This window comes from Prionailurus bengalensis, chromosome A2 (assembly GCF_016509475.1).
Source record: "Prionailurus bengalensis isolate Pbe53 chromosome A2, Fcat_Pben_1.1_paternal_pri, whole genome shotgun sequence".
NCBI lineage: Eukaryota > Metazoa > Chordata > Mammalia > Carnivora > Felidae > Prionailurus > Prionailurus bengalensis.
This window is the reverse complement of record NC_057348.1, coordinates 9,832,576-9,856,522: the sequence shown is the minus strand read 5'-3', so window position 1 is coordinate 9,856,522 and position 23,947 is coordinate 9,832,576. Positions and strand designations below refer to the sequence as shown.

Sequence of the window (23,947 nt, the reverse complement as noted above, 5' to 3'; positions counted from 1 at the left end):
GGCGGGGCGTGCGCGCGTGTGCGGGGGCGGTGCTGTCATCGCGCCTGCGCACGGCGGTGCCGTGAATGCGCGGGAAAGAGGTGGAGCGCGCGCGCAGGTGTGAGGGGCGGTGTCGGCCGCGCGGTTCGCGGCGTCGCGCGGCCACCTGCGGGCTCTGGCCTCTCCTGGCGGCCCGGGTCTGGACATTCCATATTTTTAGGTGGCCGGGGTAGGGTTAGTGTGGGTCCGGCCCCCGGAAGTCGGGCCCACAGCGCTCGGGCTTCGGGCCTTCTCCGCCCTTCCCCCCCCCACAGTCAGCGCCAGACCCCCGGCCTCCGTGAGGGCCAACTTTTGCCCTTCATATTCTCAGAAAATTCTAATGCAGGTAATTTAACCGAGTTGTTCCCCGACAGATCCAGGCAGACCTACCCAGTTCCTGATCAGGACAGAGGGGCCTTGACAACTTCTGTGGCCCAGGTCGGTGTCGACTTGTCTGGACGGCCCCAGGCATCCCCCACAGGGCTCCCTGACCCTTTGAAGGGCCCCAGGTGGCTCCTTCCAGGGTCCTCGGGTGTCCCTGGAAGGGCCTCCGACCAGAGCGGAGAGGGACGGCGCTTCCCATGTTCTGTCCCGACGTGGGGACTAGAGCCGTGTCCCCAGGGCTTCCCAGGCGGGCGGGCCGTGGCCCGAGGTGGCTGTGACTCCCCCCCACCATGTTCCCTCGGGGCCCAGCTTGACCTCCCCCCCCCCCCCCCCGTCCCCCCCACCCCCTGCCGCCACCCCGCATCCCGGCAGCCTGATGGGCCAAGGTGCGGGGAGGGTGGCTTCTGCCCTCAGCCAAGGTCACTGGGGCTGTACCCAGGGGCGAGGACTGCTTACAACGATGGGATTGTGCTCATTTTCAGATTTCTCAAAGGAGGGATAAAATGACCAAGAGGAAAAAGCTTCGGACTTCAGGTATTTGGACACTCAAGTTGACGCGTCTTTATTGCTGCTTCCGGTTACGGGAGGATGTGGGCCTGTTTGTTGTAGAAATGCTAACACGACCCCGCCAAGCCCCTGGGCGGGGGGAGTGACTTCATAGGAGCTGGTGAGAAAAGTGTGAATTGTGGAAAGTGCATATGGTAAAAAAAGTGAAAGCTTTCTGGAGTTTCCTCCACCCTCGGGTGGGATCCCACAAGCTTAGGGCAGGGGTGCGCTCTCAGAGACAACCTGTGAATAGAGCTACAAGGTCTTTTTTTTTTTAACGTCTATTTTTTTTTAACTTTTTAATTTTTTTAAAGTTTATTTATTTTTGAGACAGAGAGAGACAGAGCATGAACGGGGGGAGGGCCAGAGAGAGAGGGAGACACAGAATCGGAAGCAGGCTCCAGGCTCTGAGCTGTCAGCACAGAGCCCGACGCGGGGCTCGAACTCACAGACCGTGAGATCGTGACCTGAGCCGAAGTCGGAAGCTCAACCGACTGAGCCACCCAGGCGCCCCTCACGTCTATTTATTTTTGAGAGAGAGAGACAAAGTGGGATCATGGGAGGGGCAGAGAGAGAGGGAGACACAGAATCCGAAGCAGGCTCCAGGCTCTGAGCTGTCAGCACAGAGCCCAACGTGGGGCTCGAACTCATGAACCACAAGATCACGACCTGAGCCAGAGTCGGATGCTCAACCGACTGAGCCGCCCGGGTGCCCTCAACTACAAGGTCTTTGATATACTACAGGGTCATTGGTTGGTGGCTAAGTGTTTCACTCTGGAACCAAAACCCTGGGTTGAGGGCAGCTTGGGTGGCTCATTCTGTTGAGTGTCCAACTCTACATTTTGGCCCTGTGCTGGGATTTGCACGGAGCCTGCTTGGGATTCTCTCTCCCCCTCTCCCTCTGCCCCTACTCTGATCGCGTTCTCTCTCTCTCTCTCTCTCTCTCTCTCTCTAAGATAAACAAATAAACGTAAAAAAAAAACAAAACTGGGTTCATCCTAGCTCTCATGCTTGCCCTGTGATTGCAGATGACTTACTTTGTGCCTCAGTTTCTCCTTTCTGTAAATAGAAAATAATAAAGGCACCTACCCTGTCCATTCAAACAATGATTCTCAACCTGGCGGGAGGATTTTTTGCTCCTTGGAAGACACTGGAAATGTCTACAGACACTTTTGGTTTTCACAACTGATATATGTGGGGAAGGTGGCAGGGACTGGCATTTAGTGGGTTGAGGCCTGGGATGTGCTTAAAATCCTAGAATGCGCAGGACAGCCCCCCACAACACAGAATGATCTGGCCTCAAATGTCAACAGTACCGAGGTGGAGAACTCTGCCCTAGAGCTCACATGTGGGTTAGTATTTGTTAAGCACAGAGGATAGACCCTAGGTATACACAAGCGTATGCTGCTGTTATGATTCTCCCCCCAGACTTAAAAAAACAAACAAACAAAAAAAACCCCACCTCATTCTAAAGTAATTTTGGTCTTACAGAAAACTTGCAAAAATAGTTCAGGGTTCTGTCTACCCTACCTCCAGCTTCCCAGGAGGTTAATGTCCAACAAAACCACAGGACAACGATCAATCATAATATTGCATAAGAAGCCAAGAAATGAACCTCGCTACACTACTTGTTCCAAACTTTCCTATATATACACCAATATAGTGTTTTCACTGGAAAATAGAATCATCGCACATATCGACCTATAATCTGTTTTTTGCTTTATGGGATATCACATTCTCTTTATTTGTCAACCTACATATACGTTTCTTCACTCGAAAAGAAAAATACCCAACATTACATAGTATAGCACCACCACCCTGTCATTGTCTAAGATAACTTAAACCTCGTAGAAGTTTAGAAATGATTACTTACTGGCTAATGAACATAAGGAGTAGCATTCATTTCCCACCCCACCCCACCCCCAACTCTGTGGGACAAAAATTAGCAACGGATTGAAAATGTTTTGTGTAGAAATGAGCAACAGGCTGCTTGGAAACACAGGAATTTCACTGACCTTGGAGGGGGAAGCTGGGGACAGCCAGGCCCACCCACAGCATGTCATTTGGGGCCTCTCTTGGCAGTGGCCTCCCTAGCTCGGTGGACCCCAGGCTGGCCCAGGACAGCTGTTTCTGTGTGTCCTGGAAGGGGTGGGGACAGAGGAAGAGGATTCTGGCAGGTGGTGAAAGAAGCCCTTCCCTCCCAACGTCTTTGGCCTTTGGTGTTGAACATAAGGTTCTGCCTTAGTTTTTCTTAAATTAGTCCTGTGGGGATAGATCACAGGAAGGAAATGGGAGGCTCTTCACTTCTGTTGATATTTTTGTTTTTTATTTGGTACACATGTCCATTGGATGAGTAAAGCGAGCTGGTGTTTGGGCATCGTAAGAAACCAAATAAACAAAGCTGCTCGATTTTGCCTTTTTTGGCAGACCACAGGGTGGGAATATGCTTGTGTAAGAAGCATTCGTTGGAGCCTTGCTCTAAGTACAGCACTGGCGCGGGCATCTAAGCAGGTTACACCGGCAGGCGGGGCAAGGATGAGATCAAAGGGTGCCGCAGACTCAGGTCCTGCCCTCATGACCCTCAGGGTCTAGGCAGGGGAGAAAGAAAATTGCTTCTCGCCGGGAGCACTAATTCAAATACACGGCAGTAAGGTAAAGTTCTAAAAGGGTACACGTGAACCATAACAGAATCAAAAAAATTACAGAAAAGTCACAGTGGTCTACTGGAGCACAAACAGTCAAGGGAATGCTAACGAGGACCCTAGTGATAGATGTTGGGAATGGGGGGCTCATTCAGTGGGTTTACTTCTAGCTGAGGTTGGAAAGGATCTACCTGACTGAACTCCAGAAAGACCACCTGGTTTGCCTTTTTGTTCTCACTGGTCAGAGGCACGGTACATAGTAGGTACTCAATAAATGCTCAAGTGCAGGCTCTGGAGTTGGACTGACTGGATCCCATTCCAGATTCCTTGGCCTCCAGGTGCCTCAGCTTTCTTATCTGTAAGATGGGCAGAACAGTGGGATGCTGCCTCAAAGTTTTTATCATAACATACCCAACTTCTTAGGATAGCGTCTGTCATGGAGTGGTCTAGGTTCAACCTTTATCATTTGTTTTTTGAATAAATGAGTAGGTTGGGGCCAGGTTTAGAGAGGTATTACAAGTCAGCCACTACTGGCAGTTTCCGTGTAAGGGTGTTTCCTTCATTCAGCAAATAGGTGTTAGGCTCTTAATTGCTTTCAGTGATGGGGAAGGTATTGCAGTTACTCAAGGGGCCGAGGAGCAGCTGAGATGTCACCTCCCTAGCACTCGATGACTATAGGTCCCAGTTTTCCCAGGATGGGTATTCTGCAGGCATCACAGAAAACTAGAGTGGTACATAATCTAGTCCTATCAGTGTTTCCTGGTGGTGATCTCTGTTTTACACGTGTGTTTATTTAATCATGTACCAAGTACTTATTGAGCACCAGTGGTATACTAGATGATCTTCTAGGCACTTGAGACTCAGTAGAAAGTGAGATAGACCCCTCTTTGTATGGAGCAGGTTGTATTGAGGGAGACAGAAAATAACCAGTACATCAGATACTGGCAAAAAAAAAAAGCTGTGAAGTGAATGAAACAGACCGTGGGTCTCTATAGGGGGTGCCCTATAGAGAAGTCAGGGATGGCCCTCTGCAGGAATATTTGAGCTGAGACTCAAGGAAGCCAGTACACATCTCTCCCCACTTTCCCAGAGAGACAGGTGGCTGGACCAGGTTGTCCTATGTAGTTTGGTGCCAGGCCACATCAGGATTTGGTCTCAGTCATGACCAGTCCTTAGGTAAAAAGTCTTTGAATCCCATGGCTACCTAAGCTCCTAGACAAGGCTCCATCCCACCTCTCTCTCCAGGCTAGTGTCAGAGGAAGGGTTTCCTGCTCTTGGAACAGGCTTGTTCATGTTGCAGCAGTGGCCCTGCCATGTTGGTTGTCAGCCGTGAAAGTGCCTGCTCCCTGTACCTCCCATCCCTTCATTTTCCTTTCTCTCTAAACTAGGTGGAGAAGGAATCCGTCCTCCAAAACTCCCAAAGAACCCAAGGCTAGGAGACTCTGGCAGGCCCCCCCAGAGTTCTGAGTGGGGCTGTTTGTGTCTCCCTGAAGCGTCAGAAGGCAGATCAGGACCTGTTCCCTCTGCCGAACAGAGGACAGAGGAACCAGTACAGGCAGCCTCCAGGTAGGTGGCTTGGAACATTCCAGCAAGCCTTCACACCAACAGTGGGCACAGCACAGCTGTCCAGTAGGCAGGATGCAAAAGCGTGGGGACAACCATGACCCATCCAACGCCACGCCTCCCTCTGCGGGTTCAGGGCCCCTCAGGTTGCTTCTCAAAGCCATTCCTAGGACTCTCCTTTCCAGAGAGAAAGGTTGATATTTTAACCACGGGCAAGGAAAACCTTGAATGTTTCAAGGTCACTTGGTAATAGAATGCATCTTGTCCTCTGCTGGTCAAATCCATGTTTATCCCACATTCCTTCTTAACCAAGAAAGGATCGATGGAGTTGTGGGTCTGCGAACTAATAAGCCATGAAAGGGGATAGCAAATATTATGTGCCAGACAGTGCGCTAATAATAAATGGTTTACGTCTGTCTGTTCATTTAATCCTCGTGGCTATGTGAGGTAAGTTTTTATCCCTGTGTCACAGGTGAGGACTCCGAAATTTCAAGAAATCAAATGGCTTACTTGCCCAAGGCTACTGAGCTGGTGCAGGGCAGGCTGGGGTCTGGCTGTGTCTGGCTCCTGTGTTCCTAACCACCATGGTTTCCCAGCTTCCTTATTTTTATTTTCAGGAATATGTAATTAAGCACAATGGGGGAAAAAGAAAGATCTGGAGCATAGTCTATTCATGGAGTTAAACCACATGTAACTACAACAAAGTAGAAAGGGTTAGCAGGAGTTAAGAGGAGGATTCCTGCTACCAGAAGTCTTCAAAGAAAGTATCATGGATCAGTGTACCAAATTTTCTGAGTAAACAACTGCGGCACATGGTCTGACCAACAGAGCTGGTTTTGGCGGTGGGGGCTGTGTGGTCGCAGGTCATTGCAATTTAAGACTAAAGGCAGCCCTGTGGTGTGTGGGATATGAAGAGGGGCCGCATGTCACAGCTAACCCGTTCTCCCAGACAGGTAGCATGATGTCACTGTGCTTCACGCTCCTGGAGAGGCCAGCAGGGCTCATGGGGTCCCAGGCACTGCCCACCCTACTGTCTTAGTCCATAAGAATAGTCAGAACCTACAGAAGTGGGTTCCCACTCTCTTTTTTCTGTTTTTGTTTTCAGAATGTTTAATTAAGAAATACCATGTGCATAGAAGTACAACAGAAAAAAGCAAAGCCAACAAGCTTAACACATTTATGTTGAGAAATGAAATCTTTACCAGTACCCTAGCAGCCACCCAAATAATCCACTCCAATTAAAAATGTTCAAACTCGGGGCGCCTGGGTGGCGAAGTCGGTTAAGCGTCCGACTTCAGCCAGGTCACGATCCCGTGGTCTGGGAGTTCGAGCCCCGCGTCAGGCTCTGGGCTGATGGCTCGGAGCCTGGAGCCTGTTTCCGATTCTGTGTCTCCCTCTCTCTCTGCCCCTCCCCCGTTCATGCTCTGTCTTTCTCTGTCCCAAAAATAAATAAAAAACGTTGAAAAAAAAATTAAAAAAAAAAATCAAAACGCTATAATGCAAATTGGACTTTAAAAAAAAAATTTTTTTTTTCAAACTCTTGGGGCACCTGGGTGGTTCAGTTGGTTGAGCATCGAACTTCAACTTAGGTCATGATCTCACAGTTCGTGGGTTTGAGCCCCATGTTGGGCTCTGTGCTGACAGCTCAGAGCCTGGAGCCTGCTTCAGATTCTGTCTCTCTCTCTCTCTCTCTCTCTCTCTCCCCCCCTCCCCCTCCCCCACTCTCACTCTGTTTCTGTCTCTCTCGAAAATAAATAAGCATTAAAAATTAAAAAAATTTTTTTTTCAAACTCCTGCTGTCAGTATCTAGATTTATTCTGTCTCCATAACCTCCTGACATGGTTTAAACCTGTTACTGTATCTTCGTGCTTTTTCCTGTTCCACTTATAAAGGTGAAATCGTGAAGGTTTAGTTCCAGATTTTGATTTTTTTTAACAACACATACATCCACATTTATTTAGATATAACCATAAGTCTCACAATCTTTTTAAAAAGACCTAATATTTGGGGGGGGGGGGCGCCTGGGTGGCTCAGTTGGTTACGTGTCCGACTTCGGCTCAGGTCATGGTCTCGCAGTTTGTGAGTTCAAGCCCCGTGTCGGGCTCTGTACTGACATTGCAGAGCCTGGAGCCTGTTTTGGGTTCTGTGTCTCCCTCTCTCTCTCTGCCTCTCCCTTGCGCTCTGTCTCTCTCTCTCTCTCAAAAACAAATAAACATTTAAAAAAAAGACCTAATTTTTTAAGGTCTTTGGGTGTATAATAAAATTGGAAAGAAGGTAATGGAGAGTTCCCATATAGACCCCTGGCCGCACACATGCGTAGCCTTACCCATTGTCATGATCACTCACCAGAGCTGTGCATTTGTTACCCAGGATGAACCCGCATTGACACATAATAATCACCTGCAATCCACAGTTTACTTTAGAGGTCACTCTGTGTTGTATGTTCTGTGGGTTTGGGCAAACATAGAATGACATGTATCTACCATTATAATCTCATGCACAGTATTTTCACTGCCTAAAAATTCTTTGCGCTCCACCTGTTCATCTCTCCTCTCTCCAACTCTGGCCCCACGGATCTTTTTATTGTCTTCGTAGTTTTGCCTTTTCCAGAATGTCATAGCGTTTCCATCATACGATATGTAGCTTTTTCAGGTCACTTATTTCACTTAGTAACACGTGTTTAAGCTTCCTCTCTGTGTTCTCATGGCTTGATAGCTCATTTCTTTTAATGCCGAATAATATTCCATTGTCTGGATGCACCACAGTTTATTTATCCATTCACCCACTAAATGCAATCTCAGTTGCTTCTGCATTTTTGGCAGTTAATGAGTACACCTGTTTTTTCTGACATTGTGTCTTTTGCATCTACAACTTCCTTTCTCTGGAATTTGCAGAGTTGGGGGTTAGAGTGTCATTCCAAATGTGAAATCCTATTCTTATTTCAGGAGCCAATTCCTGGGATTCTAAGGGTAAAGTGCTGCCAGAGCAGGAAGCTTGGATTCTAGATGTGAGACTCTGCACCCTTCTTGGCAGTCACATGTCACCCTAGGCGCAGCTCCCCTTCTCCACCCCACCCTCTCCAAGCAGGTGCTCCAGGACCTCCCTTGCAGGAGACTGAGCACTACTTTGCCTTTGGATTCATTCTGTTTGTCTTACCACGCGCACAGACAGCTTTCCAGAACTTCGGAACCACCTCTGTTTTGCCTTTCTCCACCCAGCTCCCCTTCTGAGGAAGCACAAGCTCCCGCCAGTCTCCTCGGGGAACCAGAAAAGGAGCCAGCACCCCTTCCTCTTTCCCAGGTGAGCCTGTTCTATGGCCTCATATATGTACTACAAACGCTGCCTCCCTTAAGCTGGAGTTCTTATCTCCATTCAGCATCAACAGGCTGACAGGTTGGTGAGACTGTGTGCTGGGGATGGAGTGGAGGGCAAGGACTGCATTTGAAGCTGCAAGAAAGGAACTGGTTTGGTGTTTGTTTTCTGAGACCTCATTCCGCCCTTATCTTTATTGCTGCTTTGTTCTTGTATCTGGTTCACAGAATTCAGCCAGGAGGTTTGTCCCCCAGTTTGCAAAGTCCAGGAAGACAGTGACAAGACCAGCAGAGTTGAGGGAAGAGGACCTCAGGAGTAGAACCCCTAAAATCAGCCAGGTGAGCCCGTTAGACACCCAGTAGCTGCTTGGACCAGCCTTGGCTACTGAGTTCAACCTTGGTTTTCTTTGGCATTGGCTAGACCTGCATCTGTCTGCATGCCCTTTTTCAGTGCGTGATGCTACAGATGTGTGTGGAGCGTGTGCCACGCCTGTGTGAGGCGCTCAGGACAGCTGTGCCTGCACCCAAGTGGTCAAGGCCACAGCCCTTTTCCCCAGGTTGCATGATAGTAGTAAAAATGCAGAAATACAATCTACATTCTGTCCCTGAACCCCTTTATTTCTTGGAAGCTTTTGTGTGGTTGGGGGTAGGGGATGGGTCTTACAGCGTACTTTCTTGTCCTTTCTACCATGAGCTCCCAGGGTGATGATGTCTCTGGCAACAGGGGCCCCTACAAAAGTGAGGGATGGGCATTCCCAGCAGCCACGTTTGTAATCATCCCCAGCGGAGAACACCCGATATCCTTTCATGGGCGAATGGCTGAACACACCATAGAGCACAACCCAGCAATGAAAGAGGAACAAACCAGTGATACACGCAACAATCTAGACGGATTTCTAGGGCGTTATGTGGAGTGAGAAAAGCCAGTCCCAAGAGGTTATATACCGTAGGGTTTCATTTGCATAACGTTATTGAAATGAGAAACTTATAGAGATGGGTTGGTTAGTGGTTGCAGGGAGTTAGACCAGGGTGGGGTGGGGAGGTGAGTGTGGCTACACGTGGCAGCACAAGGGACCCTGTGTTGGAGATTTCCCATATCTTATTTGTGTGGTGGATGCACAGCCTCCACCACTGAGAGAGCTTTGTAGAACTTCATACACACACACAAACAAGCGTAAGTCAAGCTGGAAAGCCAAATAAGGTCAGTGGACTTGATCAGTGTTGGTATCTGGACTGTGATATTATACTCAAGTTATATAAGATGATACCACTGGGGAAAACTGGGTAAAGGGCATGACGAGTCTTTTTCTGCCATTTCTTTATAACTACATATAAATCTACAATGATCTCACAAAAAGTGTAATTTAAAAACAAGAGGGGTCGGGGGGGTGCCTGGGTGGCTCAGTCAGTTAAGTGTCTGACTCTTGGTTTCAGCTCAGGTCATGATCTTGCGGCTTTGTGAGTTCTAGTCCCATGTTGGGCTCTGTGCTGGCAGCGCAGAGTCTACTTGTGCTTCTCCCTCTCTCTCTGTCCCTCCCCCGCCTCGTGTGATGTTTGTCTCTCTCAAATAAACTTAATAAATAAATACATACGTGCATACGTACATACAAACGAGAGGTCGGGTGCCTGGTTGGCTCAGTTGGTAGAGCATGAGACTCCTGATCTTGGGGTTGTGAGTTCAAGCTCCATGTTTGGTGTAGAGCTTATTTAAAAAAAATAATATTAACTAACTAATAAGAGGGGTCTTAGCTTCACTGTCGACTGAAAATGTGCAGGAAATGCTATGTGTAACTCAGCAGCTGGTTGCCAGTGGCTTTACTGAAGCCAGACTGACAGGCCATGACCTTCAATGCTCTGATATTTGTAACACACACCCTCCTAGAAAGGTTGGACTTGACTGATGTAGGGAGGTAACTGTGGAGGAGGCATCTCCCTCAGTGCTGATAACCGTATGGAAGAAGCATGGGAAGGGGGGGGGACAATCGCTGTCTATAGGGTGCCCTTGGGTACAGACCTCAGTCCCTACCTGTCAGATGTAATTACTTGTAGTCCAGTTTGAAAGGAGAGTTGATGGCATGGTTGTGAGAGGAAGGGAGGTGATGGGTTGACTCCAGGGTTTGGGGCCTGAATAGCTTGAAGGATGGAGTTGCTGTAGTTGAAACAGGGAGCCTCTGAGGGCATACTCAGGAGCTGGTGTCGGTCATGTGACATTGGATGTCACTAGGAGATACCAGAGGGAGATTCCAGATACCAGTGTCTCGAGTTGGGGGAGATCCAAGGACTGCAGTGGTTCTGCAGGTTTAGGTCTGAATGCCTGGATTGAGCTGCCATCTACCTAGGGGACAATATCTATCTACGTCCCAGTCAGAACCCTCTTTCCCACCCTGTTCTGGTCATCTCTGTCTCCATTAGGGACATTTCGCTTCTCCCTCTCTCTTTTAAGTTTTTTTTTAGTGTTTGTTTATTTATTGTGAGAGAGAGAGAGCAGGAGAGGGGCAGAGAGAGAAGGAGAGAGAAAGAATCCCAAGCAGGCTCTGTGCTGTCAGCATAGAGCCTGATGCAGGGCTTGAACCCACGAACCGTGAGATCATGACCTGAGCCAAAACCCAAGAATTGGATGCTTACCCGATTGAGCCACCCAGGCACCCCATCTCTCTTTTAAGTTTTTTTTTTAAATGTTCGTTTATTTTTGAGAGAGAGAGAGAAACAGAGTACAAGTGGGGGAGGGGCACAGAGAAGAAATACAGAATCTGAAGCAGGCTCTAGGCTATGAGCTATCAGCACAGAGCCTGATGTGGGCTTGAACTCACGAATCCACAAGATCATAACCTGAGCCAAAGTCAGATGCTTAACTGACTGAGCCACCCAGGTGTCCCTTAAGTTTTTATGTTGAAATAATTATAGGCTCATAAAAAATTGCAAAAATACTATGGACCCAAGTGTCCACTGATAGATGAATAAACAAAATGTTGCATATCCATACAATGGGATATTATTCAGCCTTAAAAAGCAAAGACATTCTGATAAAGGCTACAACATAAATGAAACTGGGCAATATTATGCTGAGTGAAATAACCCAGCCACAAAAGGATAAATACTATAGGATTCCACTTACAGGAGGTCCCTAGAGAAGTCAAATCCATGGAGGCAGAAAGTAGACGCTCGATGCTTGGATGCCCGGGGCTGGGAGACAGGGATTAATGGGGACAGAATTTCAGCTTGGGAAGATGAAAAGAGTTTTGGAGATGGAAGGTGGTGATGGTTGCACAACAGTGTACATGTATTTTATGCCACTAAACTGTATACTTACTGATTAAGATGGTGAGTTTTATATAATGCGTATTAGACCACAATTGAAAACAAAAACAGTACAGGGGCGCCTGGGAGGCTCAGTTGGGTAAGCGTCCGACTTTGACTCAGGTTATGATCTCACAGTTCGTGGGTTCGAGCCCCACATCGGGCCCTGTGCTGACAGCTCAGAGCCTGGAGCCTGCTATGAATTCTATGTCTTCCTCTCTCTCTGCTCCTCCCCTGCTCATGCTTTGTCTCTCTCTCTCCTTCCAAAATAAATAAAAACATTTAAAAAAAAAAAAAGAAAGAAAATAAAACAGTACAGAGAGGTCCTTGTGTGCTCTCCTCCAGTTTCCTCCAGTGGTAACATCTTCTAACTAGCATCCATTGCCAACACCGGTCAGTGGACATTGACACAATCCACAGGCCCCCTTGATTTTTATATCCTTGATCTGTCCAAGAGCCTCCATGTGCCCAGTGTTGGTGGGAAGGAGCTGATGGAAAGAGGGATTCCTTTGCTTCTGGTCCCCATTCCAGCCCCTGGCTCTAACTATGCCCAGCACTGGTACTGAATGGTACTGGGTGCACCATGTGTAACATCTGAGACTTTGTACAGGTATAGTTACAACTAGAAAAAATTTTAGTTGATTATTGAAGACTCAAGGCTGAGTCTTTTACTCTCCATAGGAAACACCGCCAGGGCCCAGTAGCCAACAGGCCAGAAGCCGACTGCAAGAGGAGTCACTAGGGCTTGCTTCCTGGGAGGCCAGGGAGCTGGGAGCCCAGACCCAGGTAGACAGCACTCACCCTGAACACAGAGACCGAAACCCCGTGACACCTGTGCCTGGAAGTGGGGATTCTCCGCCCTCGGCTTCCACCAATGTCTCTCCAGAACGGGGGATGGTACCCTTGGCCTCAGAGAGGGCCAGCCAGGACCACCTGTCGGAGCAAGGAACCAACACACCGGATGGTGAAACCAGGAAGGGATGTTGGGTTCTAGGCTATCATGGCCAGAAAGGGCTCCTGCTGAGCAGTGATGCTGAAGAGAAGGAGCCAGACCGAGGAAGCCTCCAGGAAGCAGGTGTCCAAGGGGGAGCAGAGGCTGACCTGCCTGAGGGGCACAGAGAAAAAGGAGACAGTGTCCTGGGTCCCTCCTCCACTCAGGGCCCAGAGCCCGGATCTACAGACCAGGCCCTCTCTGACCCCATGCAGATACCCAGCAAGACTAGCAGGGAAGAAGAACAGAGCTGTAGTGGCCCAAGTCATTCCTCCCTTGGGACCGTTGTCATCACAGACAGGAGGACAGACCCCACTGAACCAGAACGGAGGGCTTCAGAGGTGGCCAAGCCAGATGAACAGGCCAACACCAGGGCACCTTCCTCTCCCAGTGGAAAGGCCCCTGATGGAGGCCACAGTGGGGCCCTGCTCAGCTGCACACTTCTCAGTGGGGAGACAGGAGGCAGAAGGGAGGCAAGGTGGGAAGACAAGCCCCCTGGCAACATCCTGGGGGGCCCTTTAGGCTCCCTGACTCTGGATCGCAAGATAAAAGAGCCCATAGTAGGTGCTGGAGATTCCAGTCTTCTAGCCTCAGAAGTGGGCCCACCTGTTGATCAAACAAGGGCGCCTGGCCTGGATGAAGAGGGACTGGGGGGGATATGTGCACTGCCTTTGCTGTTGCAGCCTGAAGGTGAAAAAGCAGCTGAGTTAAGGAGCCAGAGCCCTAAAGAAGACCTTGACTGGTTCAATCTGTCTCTTGGAGCCTTTGCTCCTCCAGTGCACAGAGAAGCAGTGGGTGGCCCTTCCCAGGAGACCAGGGCCTGCCACGACCACCCACATGCCCCTGAAGATCCCACAGGCTGGTCTGAACCCCCTCCTGGCTCTGCAGACCAGGCTCTCTTGGGGGAGTCTCCAGCCATGGAACCTCACTTCCTGCCAGACAGCCAGTTACGGGATGCCCTAGAAGTCCCTGACCTTGCAGCCTCACCTGAGCAGGTAAGAGTTTCCCCACATGATAGCCAGACCATCCCAAGATAGGTGTCAAGTGGCCATGAGCCCTGTCACAAACCACCCACCGGTGGGGAATTTGGGGTGTGTGGTCATCTGTTTATACAGCACACGGGTCTAGGAGAATGAGGTTTAGCTTCAGTGTGTATGGAGTCAGTGATTTTCCAGATAGGACAGTCCTGCCTTTCTTTCTGTAAGGAGTTTGTGTGGGAACTGCAGAGCCCCAGGCGGTGACACACATGCATTCCGTCAGCCCAGGCAGAGTTGATGGAGGTCCTCCATTCCTTGACTGGAGCCCCCAGGTGTGCCCACCCTCTCCACGCTTCAGGGCCTGGCCCTGGCTGCAGGTTTCTGAAGGATATAAAGAGGATGCCTGAAGCCTTGAGGGTACCTTTGAAAAAGCCACTGTTGTCAAAGCTGGGCATGGGGGAGAGGACTTCAGTCTCCAACTGAAAAGAGCCTTTGCCCATCTTAAGAGTCGTTTCAGGGTCCTGATATGAATTTTTTTTTCCAAATATATACAAGAATTTTTCTTTCCTGCTGGAATTCGTAGGGACTTTCTTTCCTTCAGGGATCTGCCTGCCCAACAGGCAGTGGGAGAGCTGCCCCAAATCACCTTTCCTGGCTACTGAGCCTACACCGGCCATTGGCATTCACCTGTCTAGGGCAGGTGGCAGCCTTGCTTCGGCCCCACTCCCAGGGAGGCACCACATCCCTGACCACTGGCACACCTGAATCTGGGCTAAGTGCTTTGTGGTCACACCCTGGAAGGTAGGTGGTTCTCTTTCCACACACTGGGTGTGGATAAGAGGCTGAAGGAGGTTGGGCACCTGCCCAAGGTGAAGCAGCTGAGTGAAGCAGGCTGGGTCTGTTCCCAGGTTGGCCTGATTCTGCAGCTGTGTCTGTCCTGGAACACAGAACCCAGCTTGCTTCACAAACATTGGCCTCTGTTTCTTCGGCTGTCCTGTTGAAATGTTTAAAAAATTAATTCAGTTACATGCTTATCAAGAGCCTGCTCTTCCAGGAGTCAGCACATCAGGCGTGGTCCCTGCCCCTGTGAGGTTTGTGGTTATACTGTTCCCACCTGCCTCTCCCAGAGTAAACATTTTGTACCCTATCATTTCAGCACTTAAAGAGTTTTTTTATACAATATGGCCATGAAACAGAAGCCTAGTACTTCATCTGGTGCCTAACTGAAGAGAGCCAGCTGTTCCAGCCACAGAGGGGAATGTGGCTGGGTTGAGCAAATGTGAGTCTCCAAGGTGCTGCCTTCCCAGGGGATGGCCAAGGGTCATCTTTGGCCCTTCACCATGTTTACCTGCAAGGTAGCTTCAGACCAGGCCCCAGGTGCCACATGTGGGCCCCCAGTACCTTGGGCCACCCATTTCTCAATCACCAGATGAGTAAGATCATGGAAAGCCAATCGCCGTGCAGTCCACTCATAATGTTTGAAGACAAGTACCTAGGATAGATGGGCATTCAGCTCCTGGCACAGCTGAAATTTTATAATTGAAGCCCCATCCCTTGAAAAATATAAACCCCTCCCTTGGAAAGAAGAGCAGTCTAAGTTACCCCCAGTCTCTGGCTGCTGGGCAGTGGCTAAAGGAGCAGTTGGGCTATCTAGTGGCATCCAGCAGGCAAAGAGCAAGCCCTTCCTGATCGGCCACCAGTGACTTTGGGCTTTGAAAACACCAAGGTGGGGCGCCTGGGTGGCGCAGTCGGTTAGGCGTCCGACTTCGGCCAGGTCACGATCTCGCGGTCCGGGAGTTCGAGCCCCGCGTCGGGCTCTGGGCTGATGGCTCGGAGCCTGGAGCCTGTTTCCGATTCTGTGTCTCCCTCTCTCTCTGCCCCTCCCCCGTTCAAGCTCTGTCTCTCTCTGTCCCAAAAATAAATAAACGTTGAAAAAAAATTTTAAAAAAGAAAACACCAAGGAATCCGCAGTGGTGGGACCCAGCAGACAGCCGGGGTGGTCAGACCTGACAGGCCCCCCAGGGGCAGAAGCGCTGCCCTGACAAGGCTGCTGATGCCTGGGCACGTTTCGTTTAGATAATGGGCGTTCCCAAACAAGTTGGGGCGACCCCGGCACAGGCAGGTTCCCACGGAAAGCTTCTGGATGGGGCCCAGCAGGAAGGCTGCGTGGACAGGCACACTTGGGAATAGAGTGCAGGTAGATGGAGAGAGTGGCAGCAGCAGCCTGCCCACTGTCCCTCACGGTGGCACAGCCATGGGCACTGCTTCGGAGGAGGCAACTCGGGGTGTCCCAGAGGTTACACAGCAATGACAGAGCAGTTTCAAACCCAGGTCTCCTCACAGGAAACTATGGTGTTTTCTTCTCATAGTAGCTCCCTTAGGATGTAACACTCCCCACAGAGACACTGGGGCCTCTGTAGGCCACTGCCACGTAAGTCACTTAAAAAAAGCTGATTCCAAGTCCCTCTTGGGTCCTAGAGTGGTGGCCTCCAGCACATTCTGGAGGAGAACTGCCCTCACTGTGTCAAACATTCACAGAACCCTGGTGGAGGCAGTAGTACCTGTCAGGAGGGAGAATATTCCTCATGGCCAAGAACAGCACAGTGAGTTGAGTGAACATGTGATGCCAAGTTGTATTTTAAGCCACAGAGTCACTTACGTGAAAGTCAACCAGATGCCTGGGAGATAACTGGACGGGCTTCCCAACTCGGCACTGCTGGCATTTGGCCCCAGATAGTTCTGTGTGGTGAGGCCGTCCTGTGCACTGTAGGGTGCTGAGTGGCCCTCCTGACCTCTACCCACAGCACGCCCGTAGCACCTTCCCCAGTACCAAAGTGTGCCGACCAGCGTGAAGTGCCTAGGGGTGATCCTCCCTGGTGAGAGCCGCTGGGCTACAAGCAGCTCTTCACGTCTGTTCCTTGGGATTCAGGGACATTTGCAGCTGTAAGCTGTAGCTCAAACCCTTCATCCCATCCCCCACTGCTGTCAGGAGAGAGGGGCTCGGCTCTGAAAGGATGTCTTTTGGAATGGGTCCCATCTTACTCTAGGACTTTGGTCCCCCCAGAAGAGGCCCTGGGCCGGCCACTCTGCCCCAGCCTCTTTGCCTCTTTTCAGAGGGACATATGTCACCTCCATGATTGAGCCTGACATTTTCCATGAAAGTTAAACCACCGTTGACATTTAGAAACTTAAGCTTCTCAGGGTTATCTGGCTTTCTCCCCTATTAATTATAAATTTTCCCTTAAAATGTATTTGCAAAATCTCCCCCTGACATGAAACCTGGCTGACCTCTTCCCCTCAACACCAGATGCCCACCTCACCCCAGTCACCATTACTGGGGGTCTTCTCTGTATCTTTCCAGATACTGCAGGATGAGCAGGAGACAGTGCTACACCTCAGCCATCAGAGACAGAGCCATCTGCCAGCACAGATCAGCCCTTCAGAAAGCACAGGCCCGGCAGGGGACACCAGGGTCAGGCCCCACATTGCCCTGTCTGCTCTTTTGGAATGGGGAGGTGGGGAGAGCAGCCAGGGCTGGCGGCCCCCGGGTCTAGCTGTTACGGCATCCTGTCCCTTCCCTATACCACTGTTCTGCAGGATTCTCTGCCTCTGTGTCCCTGACATGGCCCGGAGGAACCGAGAGGTCCCCTGCATGACCCTTCCCTGTGCAGGGCTCACAGCTAGGTCATTCATAGGTGTGCTCTCTCTTCACAGTTGTTTCCTCTGGGGAGCAGGCTGGACTCTTGTTGGCCTGGCACAAGCCTACATGCTGATGGAGGCCCCCTCACTGACTTCCAGCTGAGGTAGACATGATGGGGGGAGGCTGACCCAGGACCCTTGCCCCAGTACCGGTTGTCCCTAAGTGCCTGGGAGGGGAAAACGTCACTGCTTTCCTGGCACTGGCGCTTCCCACAATCTCCCTCACCATAGGCCTGCCTTGCCCTGGATGGGCCTCAGTAAGGGAGCCAAGCCCCATCTTTCAAACTGTGCGTGTCCCCTGATCCCCATGAGTGGAAAAATCGTGATCATCGATCTACAGACAAACCACAGTCTCTTCCCAGAACCCCTGGGAAGGTGCCCCCAGGTCCATGGGCTGTTGTGACGTACCATGTACTTTTTGTGGAGAGAGGTTCTAGAGCTTTCCCTAAATCTCTAGAGGGGAAGAGGACCCAGACAGGGCTGAGAACCGTTGGCCCATGTGACCTTGGGGTCTGTCCCCACTCTGGCACCTTCTGGACCTCCAGGGTCCCTGACTGGTCCCATCTCCTCACTTGGCTCTGTGCCCTAAGGCAGGCCACTTTCTCCCTCCTGCAGGCCATGGAGTGTGTGTGTGTGTGTGTGTGTGTGTTGGGGGGGGGTCCTCTGTCTCTACCCCAGAGCCTTTCACAGTCCCATCACCTCCCTTTGTGTCCTTTCTCCCCACCCTGCCAGGCGCTAACACTGAGCCAGCCCTCTCCTGTTACCTTGCACTTGAACTGGCCTCTCTGCAGAGGCTGCAGCTTATCGATTATTCATGGCCAAGTTTCTGTTTCTGGCTGGCAAGTGTGGAGGAGGGGTGAGAGACACAGCCCTTGGCAGAATTTGTCTCCTTCCTTTTTCTCCTCCTCCCCCTTATCCTCAGGATAGAGGTGGCCACGTTCCCACCTCTTACCCATGCATAACGTCTGTAAATAGTACCTGTTGTACCACTTGTTGCCACACACACACACACACACACACACACACACACACACACACTGCAAGGGGATCAGTGGCAGTTTAGTCAAAGTGGCCTTACTATTGCTTGAGCAAAGAGGAGAGAGATTCATGTTGTGAATCTCCAGTGGCCTCTGATATGACCCACATGGATGACCGGAAGCCCCAGGCAGGTCATGGGTCTGGTTCAGTGGCCTGTGGCTGAGTGGGACGTGCAGAGGCTAAGGCAAGCCAGCTCAGGGTGACCGAAGCGGGTGGGGCAGAACTGGAGTTCCCACAGTGACAGCCCGGCAGACACTGCTAAGCTGGGGTGTGGGAGGATTTAGGAACAGCTGTTGGCTCGAGTCCCGGAGGGCAGCCCACTGCCCACACCCGCAGGCCACATGTGTTAGATACAGTGGGTGCTGTGGTGCATCTACCCTTCAGATACTAATGCCATCCAGTGCCAGCTCTTCCAGGAATTGCTCTGGGCATGGGGGAGGCCGTGTGGGACAAAACACAAAACTTCCATCTGGTGGGGGTGGGAGGGTGAGAGACCAGCAAATTAGTCAGATGGTGAAGTGTTGAGAAAAAGACTGTGAGGAAGGGGTTAAAAATTTACAGTGGTGATCAGAGAAGGCCCCCTCCCCCCACCAGGAGGAGATATTTGGGAAAGAACATTCCAGGGCCCTAAGAAGTGCTCAGGGAACAGCCAGGAATTCAGTGTGGCTGGAACAGGGGGGAAGGGAATGAGAATGAGGGGATGGGGTCTGGAGGTGCTGGCAGATGGTGCAGGGCTGCAGGGAGGGGCACTGGGCCCGACCCGGTTTCCATTTTCACAGCCCACCCCACCCCAGCACTGAATGGGGGACAGGCTGTAGGGGCAGGAACTGGCGGCCAGGGAGGCTGTGGCAGCTGTCCAGACAAGGACCAAGGTGGAGGGGAGGCGGCTGGATTCTGAGTGTGCTTCTCATGGTACAGCTAGCCAGGTTGGCCATGAGGGCTCTGCCTGTGGTGGCTTTGTATCTGTAAAAGGTATTAACATCCAGAGAAGACCGCTCCAGGCCCAGCAAAAGCCCCCAGAACAGACTTTGACAGAGCTGTCCAGTGAGGTCAGGCTTCATGTCATCCCTCCCTTCCCCCCCAGGACATGTGTAGGGATCAAAGCTTGCGAAGCTGCCAGGATGGAGGACGCAACAGACACCGTGCGTGGCCTTGTCGTTGAGCTCTCCAACCTGAAGTAAGCATTGGGCAGGGATCCATGGATGAGTGGGGTGGGAGGGGTGGCAGAGGGGACAGGGCCTTGGAGGGTGGTGGGGAGGGCCCAGTGCCAGCATCTGCCTGTGTGCGTGTCCATGATCCGTGAGTGTGTAGGTGTGTGAGCTTGTGTGGGAGAGTGAGCAGCCACTTGTGTCCGAATGAGAGGTGGGGTCCTCGCACGGACGTCTGGTGGAGCACAGCTCCTGCTGGCACTTCCTGCAGCCGGCTGATCATGAGCACCCACCGGGACCTGGAGGCTTTCAGGCGCCTCAACTACAGGAAGGCAAGGCCAGCAGGGAAAGCGCCGGCACCCTACACATCAAAGGGAGCTGGGAATCTCCCTCCAGGGGAGCGATCCTGGAGGGATTTGTAGATTACTTCCAGACCACCTCAGGAGCGCCCTGTGCGCACACTTGTGTGCAAGCTCACAGTGCCTATGCATGTTTCCTCTGCGCTGGCCCCCAGAAGTGCCTGGTACTCCTGCCAAACAGCTGGAAACAATCCCTCAGCAGACCCCGGAAAGCCTGCAGGCCGTGTGTGCCCCCTGGTTTACCCTAGAAGATGCTCCAGCGTTTCCCCAGTGGGCCCCAGAAACCTTCCCTCAGCCTACCCAGAAGTCAGCTTTCCATGGGAAACACAGGAGGCCAGGCCTCAGTCAATAGCCTCCCTTGGGAGTTGGTACGGGAGGGGACCTGCTCCTCCCTGGGGCTGCAGCAAAGGCCAGAGGCAGGAGGCTGGAAGCTGACTGTGCCCCCAACATTCAGAAAGCCAGCTGCTCTGAGCAGGGCCTAGAGCTGCCCGGATGTTTATCTGGATTTGCAAATTTCAGTTCTTTAGCTCAGGTTATGGGAGGTTCAGAATTTGTTTCTTTCCTGGAGGAGAAAAGGGTTCCCTTTGTTGGCAGTACCTTTGTTTTTCTCCAGATTTCCATTTTATTTGTTCTGGTTAGAGCATTAATAAATGATTCCCTAGTGTGGATCTGTGACCTGTTGTTTGGGGTTTGAGGCATTTTCAGTTCCTTATGTTTTGCCCACAAACCTCCCTAACCACCTCTTTCTCCTTTTACTTCTCATCCTCCCCAGGAAGGCAGGTTGGGCCACTGCCGGGGCCTGTGAATCAAGGGGTCCCCACAAGATGCTAAGTGTGTCAGTCTCCAGGAGTGAGTGGCTGTGTGTCCATGTGTGTGTACACATCCAAGCACACACACACCCCCGTATCTGTGGGGCAACAAGCCCACTGAGACATCATAGTTGATCACCCAACTGCGGAGTTGGTAGGTTCACTTTGAGAGCTCAGATGGCCTTACCCATCCCCCAAGGAAAAAGCTGCTTCTAGGCCCCAGACTGGAAGGAGGCAGTGCTGGGGGATTGTTACTGATACAAACACAGCTAGTGTCTGCAGGTGCTGCTGTCCAACCCATTTTACAGAACACGATGCTTCAATTAAATTGGTCACCAAAAGGTTGACCAGACTGGAGACTTCATTAGTCCTCTGACCTGTGACTCCTGCACCCATTTCCTATAGTCAAGGCAGAGATCCCCTCCTACTGCCTTCTTAGACCCCAGGAAACCCTATGCTGGAGGAGAGCAAGGTGGGTCATGGTCCCCCTTCTCCTGGCTGGATGTGCAGCTTCTTCCTTGAACCTGCCTGGACATGCCCCTTCTCCTGGTACCCTGGGTCTCAAGTGCCAGCAGCTCTGGCCTATACAATGAGCACTTACAAGCAGCTGGGGGTGACTGGGATGTTGTGTCCCCTAACGCAGTTTGAAACTCTTGGGGCTGCTAAGGAGCCTTCCTCTGGGTCTTCTTTCTCCTCCTTCCCTCCCCTCTCCAAGGAGAGGGACCAGGCTATCCTCAAAGACTGTCTCCCATCCCCAGCCCTCCTCCTGGGTGGCCTCGGGTCCTGGTCCACGTCCAAAAGCCAAGGGCCAGAGGGGACCTGCAAAATCCAAATCCCGCTTCCACCCAACTCTGGGAGACCGTGTGAGCTAGGGATGGAACCCCAGACCCCAGGCCAGCCCTTGGCTTGGGGGAAGAATTTAGACAGACACTTGCCACCTGCTGCCCTCTGGAGGCCAGGGGAGCAGACAGGGAGTGGGGATTCCCACAAGCTCAGCCTTTGCCCCAGGAGAACTGGATCACACTACCTTGTAGGGATGGCTCTCCCTCCCCTGCCCAAGCAGAGCCAAAGCCATGATGCCTTCTGCCCAAGGCCTTGGCTGGCCCAACCCCCCAGGACATATTCCCATTCTTTGCCAACCCCCTCAAGAAGTTCTTCCCTGTTCTGAAGGGTCTGGCATGTGACTTCATGGCCTTGGTTGCTAGGACATCTGTGATGACCTAAACATTCACTGAGGGCCTCCTTGGTCAGGATGATTTGGGGAGGAGGGGGAGGGACAGTCTCCTATCAAGCCCCCACCTCCAGGGTGGAGGATTCTGCCCATTTGGCATGTCAGTGTGTGAGAGATGGCTGGAAGGGAGTTCAAAAATACCAAACATCACAGAAATGGCTTCAGGGTGCTAACCGGGCAGCAAGTGCCGTGCTCAGGTGCTGGGCTGTCACCCTGTGGTGCCCACTCCCATTTCTCAGCATAAAGCAAGCTCACCCCAGCGCTCTAGGATGATCCAAAATCCAAATAACAGTTGGGGAAAGTGGGGGTCAGAGTAACATGTGGGGGCTGAAAGATGCAGTGAGAATAGAAAAGAGGTGCCCCATCCCCTCTGGAGCTGTTCACACTACCTTGTCCCAAGACCTGGCCTCGTCTGACGCTGATCCATTCATAAGCATTTATTGAGTGCTGAGTGGGTGGCCAGCGCTGGGGAGGGAGGCCCAGGGTGACTGACGGCCACCTCCTTCCTCATGGGGGTGCTCTTTCAGCTGTGCTCCCAGGCCCTGCTCTCTTAGCCAGGCCTCCAGGCTGGGGGAAGGGCCCAGGGGCAGGTCCTTGCAAAGTGGACCTTCCCCAAAATACATCTTCCATCGAGCTTGGGTCCCCACACCCAGGGGAAGGCAGCATCTCCATCCTCCCTGCACCAGTCTCCTAGGTAGAAGTGGAGGGACAGCAGGAAGAGGGTGAAGGTCCAGAAGACTTCCCAGCACCTTTGGAACCTGGATTTTAAAAAGCGGAGGGAAGGAGAAAAACGGTAATAGGGTATGATTCAAGGCTCTCAAAGTCCTGGTTCAAACTTCAAGGCTGCCGGGGCTCTGGCGCCACCTGGGGGCCGCTCCTGGAATAGCATCCCTGTGACCGCCAGATCAGGACAGCCCAGGGTGGGACCCAGAGCTGGATACAAAGCCCAGAAACTCCCACTCTGGCTGGCTGCGCTGCCCCCTTGCGGCTGCAGGGCTCTGGGACTCCACATTTGTTACACCCAGAATGTTACAGGAGGCTGGCCTTTCTGCCAGTATTGCGGTGAGGGCTGCTCCACCCCACCCTCCAAACCTGGGGAGTTTTCCTATTCCCTCCCACTTAAGAAGGGAAAAAAAGCAAATTCTGAGGCCATCATTTCTATGTACCCTCGGCTTCCCCCATTTCCCAGATGGACTTCACTTCATCTCTTGGGGAATATGGCCTTCTCCTGGAGGGACTCATCTCTTTGGACAAATGTTCCCTGCACAGCTTCTGGGGGTGAGGGTGAGATGGTCCCGCCCAGTCACTTCCCTCAAGGAGCTCACACTCTGATGGAAGAGGCTATACCCACATCGGGCACCCAAATGGGCAACAACATGGCCCAGTCAGACCTGCCTCTTCTGTTAGCCATCTTCCGCAAAAGCAATTAAAGTTGCTAAAACGATTTGTTTTAAAACCCCACAGGAGCTGAGGCCCTTCGCATCTGTAATAACTGCTGCCACGTAAACTCAGACTACACCAAGCCTGCGGCCTGCCTGGTCCCTGGCCTTCCTGCCTGGCTGGGAGCTCGTTAGAAATGCAGGTGCTCAGGCCCCACCCAGGCCTGCAGAAATGGAATCCACATTTGATGATCACTATGGGGTGAGCCAGGCAGTGTGGGGCCAGTTTAGACCTCAGGGAGGCTTCAGCCAAAGCTTTCATAAACTTACGCCCCCGCTGCCCTCCTGAGCTGATCCACACACAACCTGACGTTTCCCTGGATGCTGGGTCTCTCCCTCCTTGCTGCCTTGACACCTTTGCCTGGAGGACCAGCCTCCTTCTTGCCTTCTAACACTCTGAAATCTGTCCCGACAGTCCAGTCTACCACGGTCCAACATACTGTTAACATGCAGACCTGGTCTTGCCCCTTCCGTGGCTCCCTAGTACCCAAGTCC

At 51.7% G+C, this 23,947-nt stretch overlaps 1 protein-coding gene across 3 annotated transcripts; it reads left to right on the top strand.

Annotated features, from left to right (window-relative positions):
* The first annotated feature begins 32 nt into the window (after positions 1-32).
* BRME1 (break repair meiotic recombinase recruitment factor 1) lies at positions 33-20,639 on the top strand. Of its 3 annotated transcripts, XM_043586766.1 has the most exons (11): positions 33-97; positions 393-456; positions 885-936; positions 4,979-5,156; positions 8,372-8,453; positions 8,693-8,803; positions 12,443-13,747; positions 17,091-17,201; positions 17,444-17,532; positions 19,551-19,643; positions 19,886-20,639. In XM_043586766.1, exons 1-11 carry the CDS (start codon positions 66-68, stop codon positions 20,034-20,036), a joined length of 2,268 nt encoding a protein of 755 aa, XP_043442701.1. In that variant the 5' UTR covers positions 33-65; the 3' UTR covers positions 20,037-20,639. The 3 variants fall into 3 exon arrangements, with proteins under 3 accessions (XP_043442701.1, XP_043442703.1, XP_043442702.1); XM_043586768.1 differs by lacking the exon at positions 8,693-8,803; XM_043586767.1 differs by lacking the exon at positions 17,091-17,201.
* The last annotated feature ends 3,308 nt before the right edge of the window (positions 20,640-23,947 follow it).